Source organism: Dasypus novemcinctus, unplaced genomic scaffold, assembly GCF_030445035.2.
Source record: "Dasypus novemcinctus isolate mDasNov1 unplaced genomic scaffold, mDasNov1.1.hap2 scaffold_124, whole genome shotgun sequence".
Classification (NCBI taxonomy): domain Eukaryota; kingdom Metazoa; phylum Chordata; class Mammalia; order Cingulata; family Dasypodidae; genus Dasypus; species Dasypus novemcinctus.
In genome coordinates this window covers 1,037,721-1,063,670 of record NW_026688150.1, presented here as the reverse complement: position 1 = coordinate 1,063,670, position 25,950 = coordinate 1,037,721, and the positions used below count along the sequence as shown (strand labels likewise).

Here is a 25,950-nt window from a genome sequence, read left to right as displayed (position 1 = left end):
TATCCCTCAAAAGGACCAATACCTGGGGTTGTATCTACTTTATCTGTCTCTGAGACTCTGCTCAGGTGTGCATAAGGGCAATCCTTCCAACAACCTCCAGACTCTTTTTTAGAGACTCATAGCCATATGAACTCCTTTGTCCTTTCCATTTCCCCCTTACTTTAGGTCAAACAGCATTTTTAACTCCTGTTGTTATATGTAGACAGGGATATTCTGCTGGTCTGCGTTTAACCTTTAATTTAAGGTCATTTTCTAGTTACGTCATCAGCTGGTGCTTGGTAGTGATCCCTTGGTGCCAGGGAGGCTCATCCCCGGGTGTCATGTCCCACGCCGGGGGGGAAGGCATTGCATTTACATGCTGAGTTTGGCTTCGAGACTGACCGCATTTGAGTAACATGGAGGCTGTCAGGAGGGAACTCTTAGGCAGAGTGCTGCTCTAGGCCTTGTTCTTATTTCAGGTGTGTAGGCTCACAAGCATAGTCATTAGTATCAGGGGCTCACTGTTGGACCCTCATTCCTTCCTGGTCCTTACCGTTGCACCTGGGGGACTGCCACTGCTCCCCTAGGGACCACGACAGAGCCCCCCTGGCCAGGAACCCAGTACCCCCTCCCCAGCTGTTGTTTTTAATTGTTGCCACTATGAGTATATCCAAACATTTCCATGCACCCTGGACACATGCCCTGTATAACTCCCTGTCAACCATATATCACCTGCCAATAGCATCCCATACCAATATTCCTCCACTGCCATTGTTGAACCACTCTGTGATCCAAAACTTCCTGAAAAGTGAAGCCCAATATAATGTCAGGTTCCCTTACTAGTAAAATGGAATACAGCGATGAGCTTAAAGGTTAAATATAGAACACATATTGATTTGGAAAAATTCTACATCCTATCTTTTTTTTTTCTTTTTCCCTAATTATTGAGCTTCTCTTCACGAGAGCCTTAGATCACAGTAATTCATGTATACAATATACTGTACTCCCACACAGCCACCATAAAACCTTTTCCCTTCCACAGTGATAATCTTTTAACTTATTCATATCATATTTACTGAAACTGATGTACAGATTCCGAGACAATAGCTTTCAAACAAGGTGACATCTGTGCTTACATTGTGGCCCATAATTTAGCCTATACAGTTTTCTAAATTTTTTAGTTATTCTATGTTTTACATTATGGTTTACGTTATTAGTCTGTCGTCCCCTATATGTTTTTTGTGTAATATTACATGTTTTCTATCCATCCTTGTGTACTCTCGCAAAACTCCTCTCTTGCCCCCACATTTACCTTGGTTCTTTTTGCTGTGTCGATGTCAAGTTTGCTGATTCTAAATGTTGCCTAGTTCTCCATGGCTGATATCCACGTTGTACTTCTGCACTCCACTAGTTAGTGGTGGTCACCAAGTTGCCCACCTGGACCCACCAGCACAGACAAGGCTGCAGTGAATGTCCTTGATGTTATCCTCTCACCCAGCCACGTGAAAATTTCATTAGATGGAGACCCAGGAGCAGCATGGCCAGGGCATAGGGCAAATCTTCACTTAATCTCACTAGGAAACACCAGGTGCCTTCTGGGAAGCCTGGGCACCACATGTCTTCAAAAATGGGCCAATGCCTTGAAGCATCTGACTTTTAAATATTTTCTGGTCTAACAGGTAGGAAATGATACGGATTGCTGTTTTAAATTTCATTCTTAAAATTTCATTCCTCAATCACTAATGAGCTTCAGCATATCTGAATTTGCTCTTAACCTATTGAATTGCTTCTTCTGCAATCACCCATTCCCACCCTCTGCCCACATTCTCTTATCTCTCATTTTTTGTTGGTTTCTAGGCATTCCTTGTAGATTCGAGATCTTGATCTTCTGTCAGGTTCTACTATTGTGAATATCTTCTTGCTGTCATCTGCTCTTTGCTGATGATGATACAGAATTTTGATGTTATCGAATTCATTGTTTTATTTTCTTATGGTTTATGTTCCCCTACCCCTTTTAAAAGGAAGTGTTTTTCAGTTCTTTGATCACAAAGACCACACTACATTTTCTAATATCATCTGTGATGTTATTTCCCACAGTTAGGTCATTTATCCATCTTTCCTCGGTCTTTCTATGGGAATTAATTGAGAATTCTCTTCTGTTTTATGTACATAGATAGATACTTTCCTCAAAAGCATCCTGTAAACAATTCATCATTTTCTAATCTCTTGATGGTGTGACCTGAATTGTATAGGGATGAATTCATTTCGTAATGTCCATTCTGAATCCGGGTCTGTTTGTTCTTGCACTAACCCAGTCTTCTTTGAGAATGAACTTCATGCCAGTGAATGTAATTTTATGTCTTGTGGATTTCATATCAATTTTAAAAAGAGATTGAAAAATTCAGCCAACATTACACATCCACATGTGGGGCTGAATAGAGACCCTGAGCTCCTGCCCCTGGGCCTTCATCCCCCTCTCAATTGCCAGGTGCAGCCGCCATGCAGGGTCAGAACCACAGCGGTGTGTCTGAGTTCATCCTCCTTGGCTTCTCTGCCTTCCTGCAACAGGTGCTGCCTGTCCTCTTCCTGCTCTTCCTGATGATGTACCTGTTTTTGCTGCTGGGAAACCTGCTCATCATGGCCACCATCTGGTGCCAGCACACCCTCCACACACCCATGTACCTATTCCTCTGTGCCCTTTCCATCCTCAAGATCCTCTACACCTTCACCATCATCCCGTGAATGCTGACCGTCCCGCTGTCCATGCAGCGCTCCATCACCCTGGTGGCCTCTGCCGGCCAGATGTTCTTCGCCTTCGCGTTCGGCTTCACCCACTCCTTCCTGCTCAATGACATGGGCTATGACCGCTACGTTGCCATCTGCCATACCCTGCGCTACAGTTTGCTCATGAGCCTCTGCGGCTGGAGCTGCCTGGTGACCTGGTGTTGGGCGGGTGGCTTGGTCATGGGGCTGGTGGTGACCATGGACATTTTTTACCTCACCTTCTGTGGGCCCAATAAGATCCACCATTTTGCTTGCCACATGACACCACTGTTGGAGTTGGCCTGTGGGGATGAAGTGTCAGCTGTGGCCATGGCATTGGGTTTGGTGTGTATCACAATCCTCCTGGCCTGCGTCTTCCTCCACCTCTAATCCTCCGCCATCATCATGGCCACCATCTTGAGGATCCCTTCAGCAGAAGGTGAGCGTAAAGCCTTCTCCACGTGTGTATCCCACCTCACTGTGGTGGTCGTACACTATGGCTTCACCTCTGTCATCTACTTCAAGCCCAAGGGCTCCCACTCCATGGAGAGTAACACCATGATGGCCACCACCTACACAGCCTTCACCCCCTTCCTGAGCCCCATCATCTTCAGCCTCAGGAGCAAGGAGTTGAAAATGGCCATGAAGAAGATCTTCCTCAGCGAGCTCTTTCCTCAGAGCTTTTGAAGAGCTGGTTTGTGCCAGTGCGTGTGGTGCGTAAGAACTCTTCAGGCCTCCCATCTGTAAGATGGGAATAAATGTGTCTAGTTTGTGGTGATTCTTCTGTGGGAAGCCTACCCTCATCCTCAGTAGGGGCTTCGTAAATTGTATTTATTGCCCCTTCTCTTCCCCTTATGTGGTTGACCTGCTCTCATTCTGTCCCTGTTCACTGGGTTCATGATTTCTTCAGTGAGGATTGTGTGGGTGAACAACCTGTGCCTGGATTTTTGTGGGAGAGGGGACATGCCTCCTACTCATGCTAAGGAACTGATGTGCATGGTTTACCTTTCACAGGCAAACAAGGGGTGCTTTCTTGCTTCCTCCCCTTGCTGTGCTAAAAACAAAAACAACTCAGAACAAAAATGATATGAGAACCTGCTCTGTACCTAGGATTATTCAAAGTCATTCAAAGTCAGCGCCCCTCTCACTCTCACAGGCGTTTTTGGGACTTGGAGTTGCCCTGGATGGTGCTTCAGGGTCAATCACTGGACATTGTAAATCCTCCCAGGGCCCACTGGATGGAACGTGGGAGAGTATGGGCTATGATGTGGACCATTGACCATGAGGTGCAGAGATGCCCAGAGATGTACTTACCAAATGCAATGGATGTGTCATGATGATGGGAGTGAGTGTTGCTGGGGGGGGGTAGTGGTAGGGTGGGGGTGGTTGGGTTGAATGGGATCTCATATTTTTTTAATGTAATATTTTTACAAAATGAATAAAATTTAAAAAAAACAATTCTGTTAAGGAAAGGAAGGCACTTTTGTTGGAGAAAATGGTTTTCATTTACAGTTCTTCCCTTTTGGGCAGAAAAGCAGGTTGCTATGGTTATGAATTCCAAAAGTAGATATTGGATTGTGTTTGTAATCTGGTCTGTGCCAAGGTGTGATTAAGTTATGATTAGGGCTTTCACTGGATCACATCGTTAGAGCATTGAGTCCACCACCCACCAATGGGTGAGGACTCACAGATAAAAGATATGGCAAAAGACAGAGTTTGAGTTTTTTTAATGTTGGAGTTTGATACTGAAGCCTTAAAGTGACCCTGGGAAGTAATCTCACAGAGGAAAGAGAAGCAAGCCCCAGGAAGACAGGAACCCTGAGCCCAGGAAGAAGCAAGCCCTAGGAAAAGAGGAACCCTGAGCCCAGAGAGAAGCTAAACCTAGGAAGAGAGGAACCCAGGAAGCCTGAACCCTTGCAGACGTTGGCAGCCATCTTGTTCCAAATAGATTTTGGTGAGGGAAGTAAATTATGCATTATGGCCTGGTATCCGTAAGCTCCTACCCCAAATAAATACCCTTTATAATCACCAACCATTTTCTGGTATTTTGCCTCATCACCCCTTTGGCTGACTAGCTGAATGGCTGGTCTAAGGATTCAAATTACAGAATGGAAGAGAGAGGTTGATCTAAATTTCTGCTAGTGAGAAAATAAATATGTAAAGTGGTGAGGCAGATGCCTGGGAAAGAGATGAGGAATGTTTAGCTGAATGGAGGGAAAGGGGGGGACAAGTAAAATGACAAGTGCGGGCAGTCAATGGGGACTGTACCATCCGCAACGAGCCATTACCTGTCAGAGAAATTTGGAAAAAGAGTAAGAGTATATGAATGGGAATTTGGTATGGTTGTCATAGAGTGCCTGCTGTAAGTCCCCTTCCCCAGCTCTCCTAGACATCCTTAATAAAATGTTGATTTCCTTTTTTTAATTGTTTAAAATTATTTTTCTTTATTTTCTTTTAAATGTTACATTCAAAAAATATGAGGTCCCCATATACCCCCCACCCCAGCCACGCCACCCCTCCCACATCAATAACCTCTTCCATGATTGCGGCACATCCACTGCACCTGGCGAATACATTCTGGAGCACCGCTGCAGCACGTGGATTTCCTTTTAATGTGGTGCTGAGTCAGATGCATTCTGTGATGTATCAACAGGAGCCTGTTTCAGGGGAGACCCAGTGATAATGGAGCCAGGAAAAATGGGTTTCACCTCATACCTAAAATAAGGAAATGTAGAGGAGTGTGCCCAAGGTCACAAACGCAATGTGAGATGAGCTGGGTGAATCCTTTGTGTCTCCAACTTGGGAGACCTTCTGAGTCATCTGGAGAAGGCTTGGAAAGTTCAAGGATTCTGGGACTCACCCGAGGGCCTTGTTCATGAGGTCTGGGTCAGGCCAAGAATTTGCATTTCTAAGGAGCGTCCAGGAGAAGCTGCTGCTGTTCTGAGGACCACTCTCTGGGAACCCTTTCTGTACAGAATCTGGATTTTAGTTCAAAGGTAAACCTGGCGTTTGGTTTGGAGACTGAAGATTCTTTTGTTTCTTTCTTGACTCTCTCTCTCTCTCTCTCCACCCCCTCCATCACTTCTTCCTTTATTTCTTTTTCTTTCTCTTACTTTCCTCCCTCCCTCCATCCATCCTTCTTTCCTTCCGTCCATCCTTCTTTCCTTTTGCCCATTCCTTCCTTCCTTCCTTCCTTCCTTCCTTCCTTCCTTCCTTCCTTCCTTCCTTCCTTCCTTCCTTCCTTCCTTCCATCCTTTCTTTCTTATTCTTCTTTCTTTTTGATTGTGCTGGTAACAGTTCCAATTTTTAAAACATTTTTACTATATATTGAAGAAAATTTTATCTTCTGAATTTCTGAGTATTTATCATCATTTGAGTATAGTCTTATTTTTTAAAAACAATAGCTTTATTTAGAGATAATTCACACATAACTCATATAATTCACAATGAATTCATTTAAAGTGTATAATTCAATGTTTTTAAAGCATACTCATAAATATGCAAACCATCACCAGTCAATTTTAAAGCATTTTTATGAACTCCCAAAGAAGCCTTGTGCCCTTTAGCCATAACCCTCCTTGTCTTCCATGCACCCAACAGCCCCCCCATGGGGCCCTAAATTGCTAATAATTAACATTCTGTCCGTATGGGTGGGTTTGACTAATCTGGATATTTCTTGTAAATGGACTCATGATATATATGGTCTTTGTCACTGGCTTCATGTACATAGCATAATTATTTTGTGGTTCATCCCTGTCGTAGCATGTATTATCCCTTCCTATGAACAAATAATATCCCATTGTATGGAGAGACCACTATTTGTTGTTATTATAAATAATGTTGCTGTATACACTTGTGTACAGGTTTTTGAGGGAACATATATTTCCCTTTCTTTTGGGTATATGCCTAGGACCTCCTGGCTGGGTGGTAGCTCTATGTTTGATCATTTGAGAAAGTGCAAGAATGTTTTCCAAAGTGGCTGCACCATCTTACATTCCCACCAGCAGGGCATGAGCATTCTAGTTTCTCCACATCCTTGTCAACACTTGTTATTATCTGAGCTTCTGATTCTAGCCATCCTCATAGCTGTGAGGTGGTATCTCACTTTGGTTTTGATTTTCATTTCCTTGGTGAATAATGATAGACATTGTGTTAAATGATTGATATGCAATGGTTTTCTTAATTCACAAAGTACAAAGGATTTTTACTTACATTTTGAAGCTGAGGAAATTGAGACATAAAGGCATTAGGTCAGTTTGCCAAAGGTCTTGCACTAGAATTGAGCCTCATCTTTTAAGTTCTCACACATTTTTCTGGGGCTATGGGGAAGGGAGGTCAGCCTGTACCTGGAAAGGTAAAAGAGCTGGATTGGAAAGAAGAGACAAATTTTAACTGTCACCAATGAAAGGAGTTCACAGTTTTCAGGGGGTTAATCAGAAACACCCAATGTAAGGTAATTGGGGATACAGTTCCTAAACTGGCAGAAAAGCTGCACCATTCTGTGGGGATTTTTTGGCTTGCTTGTTTGCTTGTTTTTAAAGGGGTTCACAGTGTAGCATTCAATGGTACTCAACTTTAAATCCCTTCGTTTGGAGAAATGGGAGACCAGTAATCCAGTGAGAAAATGGAGTATGTCTTCCTGGTCTCTGTTTTTTTCATGATTCAACAAAGAGTTCGGCAGGAGTCCTTCTACCTTGTCTCTTTCTAACCGGGAGATGATTCCTCACGGCAGGACATTTTTCTTTGCACGAGCTGTGGAGATGTCTCTCAGCAGCCAGAAGAGATTTGCATCTAAAAGGTGGAGGCTTCTTCAACTTTTTCTGCCACTCTGCCTATTAATCTTTCTAACTGCTATTGCACACACTGTGCAAACCTAAAATTTTGGGTGCTTTACTTTCTTTGTTGCAGTATTGTTTTCTTTAAACGTTTTAGTTTCAAATACGTTTAAATGTATAGGATACTTGGAAAAATAATACAAAACTCATACAGACAATGCCAACATACCTCCATATACATGGACCCACCAATATTCACTTATTGCCACATCTGCCATATAATTCTTTCCTTCTCTCTCTCTCTCTCTTTCTCTCTCTCTCTCTTTCTCTCTCTCTGTCTCTTTCTCTCTCTCTCTTTCTCTCTTTCTCTCTTTCTCTCTTTCTCTCTTTCTCTCTTTCTCTCTTTCTTTCTTTCTTTCTTTCTTTCTTTCTTTCTTTCTTTCTTTCTTTCTTTCTTTCTTTCTTTCCAACATCTATCTATCTTCCATCCATCTATCTCTATCCATCTCTCTTCTATCACCTATCTATATCATCTATCATACTTCTAAATTTTCAGTAGGTTTTAGACCTCATACTCCTTAAATACATAATACTTTCAGGTACATTTCCTAAGAACAAGGACAATCGCTTATGTAAACATCTTAAATGCAGTTATCAAATTCGAGCAATTTAATATTGATATACAGCTTACAGTCTATAATCCATTTTTTTTAATGTGTACCAATAATGTCCCTTTGAGCCTTTTCTCCTCCCTTGGTAGATCTCATTCAGGATCATGTATTGCATTTAAGTGCCACCATCTCTTTAGTTGCTCTCTTTAATTAATTAATTTAATTGTTGAAACAAATGTACAACATAAACTCCACATCACAGCCAACCCTAAGCACACTATTCAGTGAGATAAATTACATTTTGCTGTAGTCTTTTAGAGACTTAAAAAAACATGCTGCAGTTTCCTGGTGCTGCCTTGGGGAGGATAGGGATGTGATATCTTTCTTATTTATCTGCAGCATACGTTTGTGGATGTGGGTGTACTTAGACACCATACATACACATGCACACACACGTACCTGATGTTTATTAATTAAAAAAATTTTTTTAATTTTTAAAGAAGCTTTAGATCACATATATGTTACATAAAAAATATAAGGGGTTCCCATATGCCCTGCTCCCTCCCCTTCCCAAACTTTCCCACATTAACAACATCCTTTATTAGTGTGGTACATTTGTTACAATTGATGAACACATATTGAAACATTGCTACAAACCATGGACTATAGTTTACATTACAGTTTACACTCTGTCCCACACAATTTTGTAGGTTATTACAAAATGTATAATGGCCTGTATCCATCCCTGCAACATCATCCAGGACAACACCAATGATCCAAAAATGCCCCCATATTACACCTCTTCTTCCCTTTCCCAACACTCAGAACATGTGGACACACCTGACTTTTGAAAAAAGGAGGAAAAATTTCCAGAGTCGATGCTCCATGACAAAGCACCATGCAGTTGGCAGAAATATCACCAAATCTCATTTTTTCTGTCATCCGTTCACTCACCCTGATGCTTTCTAACCATTTTCTGTACACTTGGATGTGTCTACAAGGATCCTGGTAAACCATAAACCATCAGGCAAATATAGGATATGATGTGGTTATGGAGGGTCACCTGGTTACTCAATTTACCTGTCACCAGGGAATTTTTCCCAGATCATCACACATCTCCACAGAGTTCACTGAGGAAGGTCCTCTTCATGGCCATCTTCAACTCCTTGTTCCTGAGGCTGAAGATAATGGGGCTCAGGAAGGGGGTGAGGATGGTGTAGGTGGTGGCCATCAGGGTGTCCCCTTCTGGAGATGCGGGGCCCTTGGGTTTGAGGTAGATGATAGAGGCGAAGCCATAGTGCACGACCACCACAGTGAGGTGGGATGCACAGGTGGAGAAAGCTTTGTGACGGCCCTCAGCCGAGGGGATCCTCAAGATGGTGGCCACGATGAAGGCATAGGACAGGAGGATGAGGATGAAGCAGCCCAACAGAGCTGTGATGCACACCAGACCCACACCCATGGCCACAGCTGACACATTGCCCCCACAGGCCAACTCCAACAGTGGTGGAATGTGGCAGAAGAAATGGTGGACCTCATTGGGCCCACAGAAGGTGAGGAGGAAAATGTTGGTGGTCACCACCAACCCCATGACCAAGCCACCCACCCAGGACCAGGCCACCAGGCAGCCACAGCCACGGGGGCTCATGAGCACGCTATAGCGCAGGGGGTGGCAGATGGCCAAGTACCGGTCATAGCCCATGATGGTGAGCAGGAAAGAGTGGGTGAAGCCAAACGTGAAGGCGAAGAACATCTGGCTGGAGCAGGCCAAAAGGGCGATGGAGTGCTGTGTGGACAGCAGGTCGGTCAGCATTCGCGGGATGATGGCGAAGGTGTAGAAGATCTCAGAGATGGAGAGGGCACACAGGAAGAGGTACATGGGCACGTGGAGGCTGCGCTGGTGCCAAACGGTGGCCATGATGAGCAGGTTTCCCAGCAGTGTGAACAGGTACATCACCAGGAAGAGCAGGTAGAGGACGGGCAGTAGCTGGTGGGGGAAGGCGGAGAAGCCGAGGAGGATGAATTCAGACACGCTGGAGCTGTTGGATCCCTGCATGGGGGCTGTGATGGGGAGAGGTCAGCTGCTGGACTGGGGAAAGCTTCCACCATCCTGGGACCATAGAAGGAGCTGCTGCTGAAAAACAGCATTCAGCAGTGATGGAGCTCCCACCCTATGCATTATATAATTTAATTCTCTCATCAACCTAGTGAGGAAGGTGCATTGTTTTAGCAAAAGAAAAGGAAAAGGTGAAGCAAATATGACAAAATGCTAATAATTATTAAATAGAGAGTATATACATGAGCGTTTGTTATACTCTTCCTACTTTTCTTTGTTGGAAAACTCCTGTAACGAAGGGAAAAAAAAGAAAGAACCTTGATATCCTACCTTGTTTTTTGTTGTTGTGGGTTTTTTTTGTCTTAATTTTTTAAATGTTATCTTAAAAAAAGATGAGGTCCCCATATTGCTCCTACCCCCCTCACCCCACTCCTCCCATATCAACAACCTCTTTCATCATCGTGGCACATTCATTCATTGCATTTGGGGAATACATTTTGGAGCACTGCTGCACCACATGGATAGTGGTTTACATTGCAATTTACACTCTCCCCCAGTCCACTATATTCCATTTTACTATTAATGGAACCTGTCTTGTTGTTTAAAGGTAGATTTTCTTTTTAGAACAGTTTTTGAATTACTGAAAATGTGTACAGTTACTGTAAACTACCAAGCCTCCCATGTTCCTTTTCCCCCAATTATTAACATCTCACAGTAGTGTGATACATTTGTTACAATGATGGAACCAATATTGATATACTATTGGTATGTAATGTCCATAGTTGCAGGAGGGTTTGCTCTGAGTGGGTCTAGTTCTATGGGTTTGGACAAATGCATAATGTTTACCCACATTATCAGGCAGAATAGTTTCATTACCCTAAAAATGTCTGATCTCCACCTACACATAACTCCCTCCCCTTGCAACGACTGATCTCTCTAGTGTCTCTATAGATTTGCCTTTTCCAGAGATCATTCAGCTGGAGCCACAGAGTATTCAACCTGTTCAGAATGGCTTCTTTCAGTTTTCAATATGCACTTAGGTTTCCTCCGCCTCTTTTACTGTGGCTTGAGGACTCACTTCATTTTACATTTACTATTATTCCATGGTGTAAATTTGCCACAGTTTGTTAATCCTTTCAGCTATTGAAAGAGGTAGGTGCAATTTTTCTCACTCCCGTTTTGAGTACCTTCACCATAAGTTGAAGAGTATTGGGGCACAGAGAGTTTAAACAGCTTGGTTAAGGTGAAGGTTTTAAATGGCCAAGTCCACATGAACCCCAAAGATCATATGTTTTATCATCCCTCTGGGTTTCCTCCAAAAATGAAAACATTCCTTCACTGGAGCTTCCAACCATTTCCAACTTACCCTCTTCTTTCCTGATAGGGCTTGTTCTGCCCACAGCTCCAGGTTCCTGAAGCTGTGTCTACCCCATCCTTGAACTATACAGACTACTCCATCCTTGGACTACACAGCCTACCACATCCTTGGACCAGACATGCCTGCCACATTCTTGGATCAGAGACGATCTCTGACTTAATTTGAGCCTCTCAGTGTTTCCTCTGGGATTTTTTAATGCAGGGAACCAGAGATTGTGGGGCTAAAAGAAAAGATACAGAAATTATGTAATGGTCATTTTCTGGCTCTCACGTAGTAAGGATGAATATTCTGGGGCAATGCAACATAGCAAGCATAAAAAGGGATAGTGGAATCTGTAGGTGTGAGTTTGAATCTCTGCTCAGCCTGCAGCGTAGCCTTGAGCAATCTCCTTCACCTTTCTGTCCCTTGGTGTCCTCCTATGCACTTTAAGGGTGACTGTGAGAAATAAACTAGTTATTCTTAGAACGGAGTAGGTGATACATATGATAATTCAATCAATAGAGTTACATTTAGCAAATACACACAGTGCTCAGTAAATAACTTTAAGAAAACCACAATGTATCTTATCAATCACTTAATATTTTGAAATTATCTTTTTTTTAGGCATTGCAAAGTTTAAAAGTTTGTAAACCTGAAATCTTCTTTGTGTCTCTACAGATTTCATATAAACGGAATAATACAATAAGTGACTTTTTGCATCTGGCAAAAATCAGTGTGATTATTTTGATGTTCTTCCACGTTGTAGGACTGATTAATACTCCATTCTTTCAATGCCTGAGTAATATTCCATTATATGGATATTTTACTGATTCATTCATCTGCTGGTGGACACTTGGGCTGTTTGTTCCTTTTTGGCTGTTTGAACAGAGCTGCTATGAATATCTCTGTGTAACTGAAAAGAAGATGATTGCCAGCAGCTGAAGGGAAGAGTGATAGGGAGTAGCTGGTCAACGGGCATGGGTTATAAAATATTCTGGAACTAGTTATTGGCGATGCCCAACATTATGAAAGTAACTAAGCTACAGAATTGGGCATGTCACTTGGCCCTACTTTGGAGTTTGTGTTCCTGAGTGTGATGGAGTTGGACTCAGATGTGATCTTGGTAACGCAAGCCTCCCCTGCTACATTGACCAGAGGTGTGGCTAGCGATGGGGTTGGTGTATACTCAGGATACCCGAATCTCTGGACTGTCCATGTGATAGCCAGGTTCTGAGGCTCAAGAGACTTGCAACTCCTACCATCTGATTTATTGGATTTACCCCAGCTAGCTAACAGGGAGGTGAAGAAGGTCAACCACCACACCAGGGAGCCAAGAGTGCCTACAACTGCAAGTGGGAGAATTGCATCCATCAACCATGTGGAATCTAAACCCCCTCTTGATATAGACATAGAGTGGACATAACCATCCCAGGGTCCACAGGATGGAGGAATAGAGTGTAGATTAGAGTGAACTAACTGATACTCTAGTATGGAACTATTGTGATTAGTAATGGAAGAAACTGTAGCAAGAATGTGGAGAAAGTGGCCATGGTAGCTGCTGAGAGTAGGGAGGGGGAAAAAGAGATATGAGGTGGGGGCATTTTCAGGACTTGGAGTTGTCCTGGGAGGTACTGCAGGGACAGATCCTGGATATTTTATGTCCTTCCATGGCCCACTGGGTAGACAGGGGAGAGTGTAAACTACAATGTAAACCACTCTCCACGTTGTGCAGCAGTGCTCCAAAATGTATTCACCAAATGCAATGAATGTCTCATGATGATGAAAGAGGTTGTTGATTTGGGAGGAGTGGGGTGAGGGGATTGCGGAGTACATGGGACCTCATATTTTTTTAATGTAACATTAAGATAAAATACAGAGAAAAAAAAGTTCAATACTGGAGCAGGTGTAACACCTGCTTTACATGTACGAGGTCCTGGGCTCAATCCCTGGTACCTCATATAAAAGAGTATTGAAATAGTAAATTCTTTGTTATATGGGTTTTATTTCAGTTAAAACAATTTTAAGGAGTAAAGACTCTCTTGCGTGGGATCTGGTTTGTGAATTGAGCCTGACAGGTGGGAGATGAGAATTGACTGGGAACCCACCATTTTGGCATGCTTTAGGCTGCATCCTCCCAACATTACTGGTTGCCAGAGATTTCTGGCCTTCTTCCCCTGGAGTCACTTGCAGCTTTTCCTGGGTCAGCTGCTGCCCTTAGCACCCCAGGACCCTGAGCTCAACCTCTCCAGCCTGCCTGCCTCTCTGAGAGCTTAAAAGATGGAGTCAAAGCCAGTAGCTTGGAATCGAGACCTCCAAGAGGAGCTGGGAGAACAAGTCTTCCGTGACTCCCTAGCATCGGGGGCAGGGTGATCCAGCCTCACACTCCTGATATCGGGGCAGATCATTCTCCATGCCGGGGGCCGTCCCATGCACTGCAGGACTTTAGCAGCATCCCTGGTGGCAGTAGCACTTCACCCCAAGTTGTGACGACCCAAACTCTGTCTAAACATTACCCAATGTCCCCGCGAGGCAGGGAGCAGAATCGCCCCCATTTGAGATACACTGATCCAACAGCTCTTCTTCATTTCCTATTGGGTCTTTACAGCAACATTAGGGGCACCTGCTGTGATCCCCATTTTCCAACTGCAGAACCTGAGTTCCACAGAAGACATGTCAGTTGCTAAATGTAGCACGACTCGGTAGTGGAGGGGCTAGGATCTGAGTGAGATCTGGTGGCCCCCAAGCTTGACTTTTGCTAACTTCTCTGTGACACTCACCAATTCCCAGTGGCTGTTAGTGAGTGACCATGTGCAGGCTGAGTTCCAACACTCTCCTTCCCCAGATCCCATTACAATAGCAGGAAAATAATAAATCTCAAAAACCCCACAGCTGTAGAGAAAGTGGGAGTGAGTTTTGAGATCGCGGCATTCACCATGTTTAAGGAAGGTTGGTGCAGAACAGCACTTACCAGAATCCATGGTCCAGAATCTTGGTGGGGGGTGGGACTTAGGGGGAGACCAAGGCTCAAAGCCCACCCTTCCTCATGCTCTCAGAGCTCCAGACTGGCTCCCAGCATTGCCCCACCAACAAATACCTGGCAGTTTTCCCCACAAGTAACCTGTACAATCCCAGGGAAAGACTGCTACCTGCAGCTCAGGTGAAACCACCTGACTCAGGGAGACCCTCAGTGGGGCCAGCTGCCCACCCCATGTCCCTGGGGCCAGGCCTGCCCACATATGCCCCTAAGGCTGGGTTTCTCAACCTCAGTACACTCATGTTTGGGGATGCACCACCTTTCACATGGAGCCCACTTGTGCATTGTGGGAAGTTGTGTAGCTTCCCTGATCTCCATCCTCGACATGCCAGGAGCACCCCCAGTTGTGACCATCAAAAGTCTCTTCAAGCCAGACCCGAGTTTAACTTTTACCAGTTGTATGACCAGGGACCAAATTTGCAAGCATCCCTCTCTTCAACGGTAAAAGAGATTGAGAGTGCTTGCCTTCTCCTTTTTAATTTATGCTTTTATTGTCTTTTTTCTTAAAGATACAGAGATCACAAAAAAATGTTACTTTAAAAAACATAAGAGGTTCCCATATACCCCACACCACACCCCAGCCCACTCCTACACCGTCAACAACATCTTTGATCATTGTGGCACATTCATTGCATTTGCTGAATACATTTTGGAGCGCTGCTGAACTGCATGGATTATAGTTTACATTGGAGTTTACACTCTCCCCCAGTCCATTCAGTGGGTTATGGCAGGGTGTATAATGCCCAGCATCTGTCCCTGCAATATCATTTAGGACAACCCCAAATCCCAAAAATGTCCCCACATCACATCTCTTCTTCCCTTTCTCTGCCCTCACCAAATCCTGAGGTAATTGCTTGCCTTCTCGTATTGAAAATCGCAGTTTTGCTGGTCCAAGAAGAGCATGTGTTTAAAAGTTCTTTGAAAACTGAAAAGTGCAATACAAATTAGGAAACATCTCTAGAAAAATTTGGACATGGATTAAAAAATTGGTTACCTGCCATTCTATAAATAATATGTTGAAAATACAGCCATAGAAAGTATCTTCAGACATTTTTTTTTCTATCACTTCCAAGTGAGACCCATGAGCCAGCTCTGTCATCTCTTTATGACTCCAACTTAACCTTACTTGTTTTCCCCCAACCTGCTTCTTCTTCTTAGTGCACCTGTTTTGTCTCCCCATCTTCACAGCTTCTTTCCCATCTCAGCCCCCTCCCCTTTCTCTTCTCTCTTCCCTTTAGCATCCATGACCCCTTCAGATCCCCCGACCTATCCTCCCTGGTGTGTCACAGGTGTTTCACACCCCTTGGAGGTGGCTGGCACCTCTGAGGTCGGAATTCTCTTTCCTCTCACCTCAACCATTGGTTTCCACCAGAACAGGTGGGGGAAAGAGATTAAAAGTCAGACTGAGGACTTGAAGTTGTCTTGGGTGGTGCTGCAGGGACAGATACTGGACATTTTCTGTCCTGCCATGGCCCACTGGGTAGACTGGGGGAGAGTGTAAACTACAATGTAAACCACTATCCAAGTGGTACAGCAGAGCTCCAAAATGAATTCACCAAATGCAATGAATGTGCCATGATGATGAAAGAGGTTGTTGATGGGGGAGGAGTGGAATGCGAGGGGTGGGGGTTATATGGGGATCTTATTTTTTCTTTAATGTAACATTTGAAAAAAAATAGAGAAAAAAAAGTCAGACTGAACTTCTGGGAACCTTTGAGAGATGGCTCAGCTCTTTCTGCACCTGAGCTTTCTCACCTGCCCGCCAAACCTACCTCTTCAGGCTTTAGGATCTCCAAATGAGGTAGGACTTCCCAAGCAGTCTCCACACTGTCTTAAAACTAGGGATAACCTCCGCAGTCTCCTAGAACCCCACCTGCTGTTCCCTACCCCCCAGACTTGAATCGCCTAAAGAGTCAATATACCTGGAGCAACTTTCTGGCGATAGTGCAGATGCTGATCTCCCCAGTTAGGTGGACTGGAGAGAAGGTGTCTCACCTGTAGCTCCAGGTTCTGCACCTTCTTTGGCCCCACCCCAGGGGGAGGTCTGAGTTTGGAGTTCCCCTGCAGCTGGAGACTGAGAGTGACAGGATGGAAAGCAAAGTCGCTGGCTGCCGTGAGCATGCCAGGTGGCCCGGGGGCTGGGCTGAGCCTGAGCAAGGATTTTTATGCCTGCCCTGCTTCCTGCCTGCTGCCTGCCCTTGCCTTGGTCGTTCAGCCTCCCTCAAGATGTGGTGGTGCCCCTTGGGATGTGCAAAGAAGGAGACAACCTCAGGGACTCTGTGTCCTCCCTCTCCCTCCTGCCTGCCTGGGTGAGTAAATTACCTGAGCATCTCAGGGGCTCAGGCAGGGTCTAATGCCCATGCCTGCAGCTTGGGGGGCCTCGGTTGATGATGCTGGAGGAAGAGAAGCTCAGACACAGCTTGTCCGGGCTGAGGAAGCAGCCAGATATGCCCTCCACCTTCCTTTCCCCACCGGGGACACTGGCACAATTAACAGGTTTATGGAGATAGAATTCATACCGCAAGGAAGTCACCCACTTAATGTGCACAATTCAACAATAATCACAGATAGGAACGACCATAGAGCATGTTCATCATCCCTGAAGGAAATCCTGTATCCTTTAGCTATCACCTCCCTGACCTCCCCCAATATGCCAGCACCAGTCTGCTCTCTCCTCCATGGATTTGTCTATTCTGCATGTTTCATCTGAATGGAATCATAAACCGTGTGGTCTCCTGATTCTGGTTTCTTTCACTCAGCTAATGGTTTTGAGGTTCATCAATGTTGTCACATGCATCAGTAATTCATTCCTTTTAATTAAACTTTCTACATATTAAATTTATTTTGACATGTTTCTTTTATTTATTTTTTAATTAATTTATTGAAGTATATCACTCATACAGAGACAATAAGTGTACATTAATAGTTGTGAACTTACAAAACAACCATATAACATCATAAAGGACTCTCATAACTCAGCCTATACCAATAATTGGCATTGTTGTTAAACATTTTTAACTAATGATTAAAGAGCATTGTCAAAATATTTCTACTGGCTCAATGGATAGATCTTCCATCTCCCATACAGGAGGTCAAGGGTTCGATACCCAGGGCCTTCTGGAACGTGGGGCGAGCTGGCCCACGTGCAGTGCTGCTGCTCGCATGGAGTATCGCCCGGCACAGGGGTGCCCCCCATACAAGGAGTGTAGCCCCACACAGGAAAGCAGACCTCTCAGCAGTGGTGCAGCTCACATGGAGAGGTGACGCAGCAAGATGGCACATGAAAAAAGACACACAGAGAAGAGACAATATGAGATGCAGCTAACTAGAGAGCTGAGGTGGAGCAAGAGAATTATTGCCTCTCTCCCACTCCAGAAGGTCCCAGGATGGGTTCCCGGAGCTGTCTAATGAGAAGACAACAGATGCAGACGAACACTCAATGAATGGACAGAGAGCAGGCAATGGGGGAGAAATAGAAAAATAAATAAAAGAAATATTTCTACTAACCAAAGTAGTTTCCCCCAACGTACCCTATTATTATTATCTTTAAGTCATTTATATATGAGCATGAATAAACAATTAAGTGTATAGTAAAAGTTGTGAGCTTACTAAGCCAACATGCATGACTTCATAAAGGGATCCCTTACTCAACCCTCCACCAGTACCTTGCATTGTTGTGAGATGTTTGTTACAAATTATGAAAGATTAGTGACAAAATCTTACTACTACTTGTAGTCCTTATCATACATTTGGTGTGTTTTTCCCCCAATCACACTATAATTATTTTTTAAATATATTTTTATGAAAGAAGTTAAAAAGTTATAAAACAATCATGTACATGTGCAGAATTCCCAAACACTCCTCTGTCAACAACGTGGTGGAACATTTGTTACAGATAAGATAATATCATCTGATTGTTACCATGTCCATAGTGTACATTTGGCTCACATTTTCCATACTACCCCATCATCAACACAGTACATCTTTTGCATAAATGCAAGAATATTATATTATTACTGCTAACCACAGTCCATAGGTCACTCCACTTGTATTTTCCTCTTGCTTCTCTACATTCCCAACACTGTGCAGTAGTGATGTATATTTGCTCTAGTTCACAAAGGAAACTCTTGCATTTGACCATCAACCACAAATCTCATCCACCTCTGTTTACTGTGCTAGTCAGTTCCTAGACTATTCTCTAGCATTCTGTCAATTGGCATTTACATCACTAGACTACCATTTTCAGCCACATCCCCGTTTATAAAATGGCTGCTACTCACGATGTGTTACCACCCACTGTATACATTTCCACACTTTTACAGCAAAGCTAATTAAAACTTCTACATACATTAAACTTCAGTAGTCGATCTGAGTCCTCCTCTTATCTCCTTTCAGCATCCACCACCTATTACCAAGTCTTCAAGATATTTTCCTACAATTTCTTCTTGAAGTTTTATAGTTCTTGCTTTTATTTTGAGGTTTTGATCTATTTTGAGTTGATTTTTGGATTAGGTGTGAGATAGTGGTCCTCTTTCCTTCTTTGGCTAAGGATATCTAGTTCTTTCAGCACCATTTTTCTAATAGACTGTTCTGCCTGAGCTGTGTGGGTTTAACAGGCTAGTCAAAAATCACTTGACCAGGGAAACGGACTTTGGCCCAGTGGTTAGGGCGACCGTCTACCACATGGGAGGTCCGCGGTTCAAGCCCCGGGCCTCCTTGACCCGTGTGGAGCTGGCCCAAGCGCAGTGCTGATGCGCGCAAGGAGTGCCCTGCTACACAGGGGTGTCCCCCGCATAGGGAAGCCCCACGTGCAAGGAGTGCACCCATAAGGAGAGCCGCCCAGCGCGAAGGAAGGAGCAGCCTGCCGAGGAATGGTGCCGCCCACACTTCCCGTGCCGCTGACGACAACAGAAGCGGACAAAGAAACAAGACACAGCAAAAAGACACAGAAAACAGACAACCGGGGGAGGGGAGGGGAATTAAATAAATAAATAATAAATCTTTAAAAAAAAAAAATCACTTGACCATACATGTGAGGGTCTGTTTTGAATGATCCATTTGTTTCCATTGCTCATTGTGTCTATCTTTATGCCAGTACCATGCTCTTTTTACCACTATAGCTAGGTAATACGATTTAAAGTCTGGAGATGAGGGTTTGCTTTTCCTTTTTATAATGTTTCTTGCTATTCAGGACCCCTTACTCTTCCAAACACATTTGATTTCTCATTATTTAAAAAAATTTGCTGATGAACTTTTTACCCAGATTGCATTGAATCTGTATATCAATTTGAGTAGAACTGACATCTTAATTATATTTAGTCTTCCAATCCATGAACATGGAATCTTCTTCCAGTTATTTAGGCCTTTCTTGATTTTTTTAAAACACCGAGTTGCAGTTTTCTGAATACAAGTGCTTTACATCATTTGTTAAGTTTATTCTTGACTATTCCTGATTAACTCAAATGAGTTTCACCTGTCATATTTTATTTTCATCCCTCTGTTGACACTTTTAGTTACTTTTTTTTGGATGTAATCTTCATTTCTAGACTCTCTTCCAGGTCTTTCTCTCCTGTCTTTTCCTTTCAGACTCTAGCATACCCTTTGTTATTTCCTGAAAATCTGGTCTCTTCCTTAAACATTCTATCAGTTTCTGTTTATCTGTGAATATTCTAATCTTGCCTCATTTATGAAAGACAGTCTTCCTGGATATAAGATTCTGGGCTGGAAGTTTTTCTCTTTTAGTATTTAAAATATATTATACAACTGTCTTCTCGCCTCCATGGTTTCTGGAGAGAAATCAGTGCTTAATTTTTAGGTATCCCTTATATGTTATACATTGTTTTTTTCCTGCTGTTCTCAGAATTCTCTGTCTTTGGCATTTGACTTTCTGATGAGTATATGTCCCAGAGTTGGTCTATTTGAATTTTTCAGATAGGAGAATGTTGTGCCTCTTGGACATGGATATCTATGTCCTTCAATAGGGTTGGGAAATTTTCTACCATTAATCTTTCCAATATTCCTTCTGCCCCTTTTCCTTCTCTTCTCATTCTGGGACACCCATGACATGAATGTTTGCAGTCTTTTGCTGTCATTTAATTCCCTGAGACCTTGTTCAATTTTTTTCCATTCTTTTCTTCATCTGTTCTTTCGTATGCTCACTTTCAGAGGCCATTTCCTCAAGCTCATCAATGCTTTCTTCTGCTTCCTGAAATCTGCTTTTATAGGATTGCATTGTGTTTCAAATTTCATATATCATACCTCTCATTGCCATAAGATCTGCTATTTTTCTATGTATGTTTTCAAATTCTTCTTTTTGCTCATCCAGTGTCTTCTTAATATCCTTAATCTGTTTTGCCATCTCATTGAATTTATTAAGGAGATTTGTTTGAATATTTATGATTAGTTGTCTCTACTCCTTTATGTCATCTGGAGGCTTATCTTGTTCCTTTACCTGGACCATAGCTTCCTATTTCTTAGTGTAGATTGTAATTTTTTGGTGGTGTCTTGACATCTGGATTACTACAGTATTTATTCTGGGTGCAGTTTTTCTCTTTCGTTTAGGGCTTCCTGCTCTGTCTTCCTTCTATTTGTACAGTAAGAGCCAAGGTTGCAATTGGTCCTACAAGCTGTGGAGGTTCAAGCTGCACTCATTATGCCAAGGACAAATGAAGCTTCTCCCAACTTTCTCCTTTGCCAGGGGTAGTACAGAGTCACAGCTCTGTGCAATAATCCAAGTCGCACAGGCCCAGACTGTAGTTGTCCAGAGAGAATGATGAAACTTCACACCACTTTTTCCCCTACCTGGGGGCAGGAATGGGACTGTAGATGTGGGGAGCAATCTATGCAGTGGGGGTCCAAGATGACCACATTTGCCCCGGTAGACTTCTAATTATACACTCTGTGTCATCCAAAGGTACCTGCAGTTACCTGGATAGGCTGATGCATGGCCTGCCAGCCTCCTCCATGGCAGAGGTGGGGCTGAAGCCTGAACTAGGGCTGCAGGTCGATGTGTGTGAAAGAACCTGCTTCCTATTGTCACTGTGGTTTTCAGTCAGCTGGGTATTTCCCTTCATGTTGGGGACAGTGTCACATAGGTGGCCTCCAGCCTCTTTCTGAATTGGACAGATTCACACCCCAGCTGTTCCTAGGGTTAAAGCTTAGCCAGCAGAGTCTATTAATCATTTGTCAAAATCTGTGGCCAACCATCTCCTTCTCCCCTGCTTTTGGGAAATGGAGCTTACAATTCCAGGCACAGAATAACTCCTGGGGCAGCTTGCACCACAAGTGTAGGGCAATTAGTGCCCTCCACAGGTTGGTTGGTAATTTTCTGGAGAGGCTGGTACAGTTCCCAACAGCTTGCTACCTGCTGGAGGTGGTGCTGAGGCCTAGGCTAGAGCTGCAATCTGATCTGGATGGAAAGAAGCCAGTCCCCACTACTACTGGATTTTCAGTCTGCCCTGCTTCTCCTCATGCCAGGTGCAGACTTAATATGGTGTCTACCAGCCACTTTCTGACTTGGAAAGGTTCAAACTTTAACTCCTCTTAGGATTATACTTTAGCCCGCTGAATTTACTCATCAGTAGTTGAAGTTTTACTTAACCATCTCTTTCTCCTCCATTTTTGGGAAGTGGAGCTTTCAATTCAACCCATGGAACAGCTGCCAAGGCAGCTTGTGCCTCCAGTGGAGGATGGGCAGTGGCCTCTGTGGCAAGGAGTCCTCTACTTATGAATCTTCTCTGCAGGTGGGCAGTCTCTTCCTTCCATTCCTTCATGTATACTGCAGGATACAGGATTAAGATGCAAAAATCAATAGCATTTACTTACAGTACAGATGTCCAATCTTAGGAGGAAATTAGAAAAATATTCAATTTACTGTAGTGACTAAAACAACCAAATATTTAGGAATAACTTTAACCAATCACATAAAGGACCTTATTCAGAAAACAACAAAACACTGCAAAAATAAACAGAAGACTTCAGTAAATGGAAAGCCATTCCACATTCATGGATTGGTAGACCTAATATCATTAAAATGTCAATCCTGGGGGTGGGAGTGGGGGGCGTATATAAGAACTTCTTATTTTTTTAATATAGCATTTTTTGTGATCTACATATTTTAAAAAATGCAATTAAAACTAAATAAACCATAAATAAATAAAATAAAGTAACTTTCAAGTTCCAACTTTTCCTAATTTTTGAAATTAAAAAAGATACTCCTTAAGAAAAATCAATTCTCCCCAATATGATTTACAGATTCAACAAAATCCCAATAAAAAAATCACAAAGGTGTTTTTCCTCCAGAACTTGAAAATCCAATAATCAAATTTATTTTTAAGAGTAAAGTGCCATGAAGAGGCAAGATAAAAGAAGAACGAGTTGGAACTCTAACTTCCTAAGTGTAAAGCGTATTCATTAGCTGTGGTAGTGAAAAAAAGAAAGAAAAAAAAAACCCCAGCATTTTACTGGCATAAGGACGGTCAGATTGACCAATGGAACCAAATAAAAACTCAGAAATAAACCCTAATATCTATAGTCAAGTGTTTTGTTTGTTATTTTTTATTTTACTTTTTATGAACATACCAGGGATTGGACCCAGGGCCTCATATGTCAGAACCAGGCATTCAACCAGTAGGTACTTCCACTCTCCAGTCATGTGATTTTTGATAAGTTTATTAAGCCCATCCACCTGGGCCAGAATATTCTATTCAACAAAAGGTGTTAGGAGAACTGGATAGCCATATCCAAAGGTAAGAATGAGGACCCTTATCTCACACCTTATATAAAAATTAACTCAAAATGGATCAAGAACCTATATATAAAAGGGACAACCATAAAACTCCTACAAGAAAATGTCGGAAAACATCTTCAGGATTTGTGATAGGTGGTCGTTTCTTAAACCGTATATCCAAAGCATGAGCAGCAAAAGAAAAAACAGATAAATGGAACTTTCTCAAAATTAAACATTTTTTCACCTCAAAGGACTTTATCTAAAGGGTGAAAAGGCAACGAACTCAGTAGGAGAAAATATTTGGCAAGCACATACCTGATAAGGGTTTAATATCCATGATGTATAAAGAAATCCTACAACTCGGCAATAAAAAGACAAACTACCCCATATAAAAAATGTGCAAAAGTGTTGAAAGGACAATTGCCCAGATAAGAATAAATGGCAAAGAAACACATGAAAAAATGTTCAACATCACTAACAATTAGGGAAATGCAAATCAAAACTACAATGAGATGTCATTTCACACCTATTAGGCTGGACACTATAAAAAGTCAGAAAACTGTAAAAGTCAAAGAGGATGTGGGTAGAAAGGAACACTTACTCCCTGTTGGTGGGAATGTAGAACTGCACGTGAACTGTGGAGGACTGTTAGGCAGTTCCTAAGGAAGTTGAATATAGACTTGCCATGTGATCCAACAACACCATGACTAAGTATATACCCAGAGGAACTGAGAGCAGTGACACAAATAGACATCTGCACACCTATGTTCACAGCGGCGTGATTCAAGATTGTCAAAAGTTGGAAACAGCACAGCTGTCCATCGACTGATGAGTGGATAAACAAATTGGGTGTGCCACGGCTTCTATGGTCATGGCAGATGGGGTTCACTGTCATGTCAGATGGCCCTTCTTTGGAGCTGGTGTTTCTGCATGATGGAACTGGACTCAGATGGGATCTCTTTTCACAAGACTTTCATGCTACTTTATTGGAATTGTAGTTGGTGTTGGGGTTCAAGATATATTTAGGGGACTTGAATCTCTGGACTGACAATATGATAGCCAGGCCCTGAGCCTCAACAGACTTCAGCTCCTACACTCTGATTTATTGGACTCACCCCACTCAGCTAAGATGGAGTTGAAGAAGGACAACCACCACACCATGGAGCCTAGAGTGCCTACAACTGAAAGCAGGAGGATTGCGTCCAGTATCCATGTAGAATCTGAGCCTCCTCTTGACATGGAGGTACAATGGACACAACCAATCCAAGGTCTACATAGAAAAGGTGGCATTGGAGTAGGAAAAGTGGCCATGGTGGCTGATGGGTATGGGGAATGGCAGGAAGAGATGAGATGTGGAGGCGTTTTTGGGACTTGGAGTTGCCCTGGATGGTGCTTCAGGGGCAATCACTGGACATTGCAAATCCTCCCAGGGCCCACTGGATGGAACGTGGGAGAGTATGGGCTATGATGTGGACCATTGACCATGAGGTGCAGAGATGCCCAGAGATGTACTTACCAAATGCAATCGATGTGTCATGACGATGGGAGTGAGTGTTGCTTGGGGGGGAGTGGTGGGGTTGAATGGGACCTCATATTTTTTGAATGTAATATTTTTACAAAATGAATAAAATTTTAAAAAATTAAAAAATAAATAAAAAAAAATTGGGTGTGTACACACAATGGAATATTATGCGTCGGTAAGAAATTGTTTTGAAGCATACGACAACGTGGATGAACCTGGAGGACATTCTGTTGAGTGAGCAAGCCAGGCACAAAAGAAGGGCAAATACTATATGATTGTGCTATCATGAACTAAATATATCATGTAAACTCATGAAATTAATAATTAGAATATAGACCACCAGAAAAAGAGAATGAGGGTAAAGAATAGAAAGCTGATGGTGAGTTGGTGCAGAATTGGTTAAAAGATCATTTGAAATCTTTGGAAATGAATGGAAATGGTGAGACCACATCATGGTGTTTCTGACTAGCAGAGCTATTATGTGGGTATGACAGTGGTTGACACGGAACGTCTATGGACATGTACATTACTAAAAGAAAAGCTGAAAACAGTAACATGGGACATAACCTAAGAAAAAAGCTGTAATATAATATATTATGATAGGATATATTTTCACATTTCCTAACAAGGAGTTTGGTATCTAGAAGGCACATCATAAACATTCACTTCCTTCTCCAATGTGTTGCAGTAAATTCTCCATTTAAAATCTTAATTATTAAGTAAAAGTGTTGAGGAAAAGTTTTGGCCACACTTTCCAGAAGGAAGGGACAGAACAGAGATGCATGAGTTGTAAATACCACACTTTTATCTCTGAGAAACTGCAAGATCTTTACAGGATATCTTTACCAGAAGCCTACAAGGGCAAATGCACAAGGAAACTCGAGGCACATTCCAGGGCAAAATACTGTCCACAACAACTGGGAGAGAATCAAAGTAGCAGAAAGCAGGCAGGGCAGAACAACCTCTGACAGATGCCCATGACTCTCCATCACATGGATTGAAAAGCCATCTAGAGATCTTGGGGGCTATCTGAGCCCGGAAGGAAACTTGCTAGAGATTATGTGGGGGTGAGGGCATTTCCTATTCTAGGCTGAGTTCATCTTCAGTAATAGCCCAGAGAGTAAG

General features: G+C 42.9%; 1 protein-coding gene and 1 pseudogene across 1 annotated transcript; one reads left to right on the top strand and one right to left on the bottom strand.

The window, feature by feature from the left end:
• The first annotated feature begins 2,478 nt into the window (after positions 1 to 2,478).
• LOC101442742 (olfactory receptor 10H5-like) lies at positions 2,479 to 3,429 on the top strand (annotated as a pseudogene).
• A 5,807-nt stretch (positions 3,430 to 9,236) lies between these two features.
• LOC101443627 (olfactory receptor 10H2-like) lies at positions 9,237 to 10,184 on the bottom strand. The gene has a single exon (XM_004473627.2). It carries the CDS (start codon positions 10,182 to 10,184, stop codon positions 9,237 to 9,239), a length of 948 nt encoding a protein of 315 aa, XP_004473684.2.
• Positions 10,185 to 25,950: the final 15,766 nt, after the last annotated feature.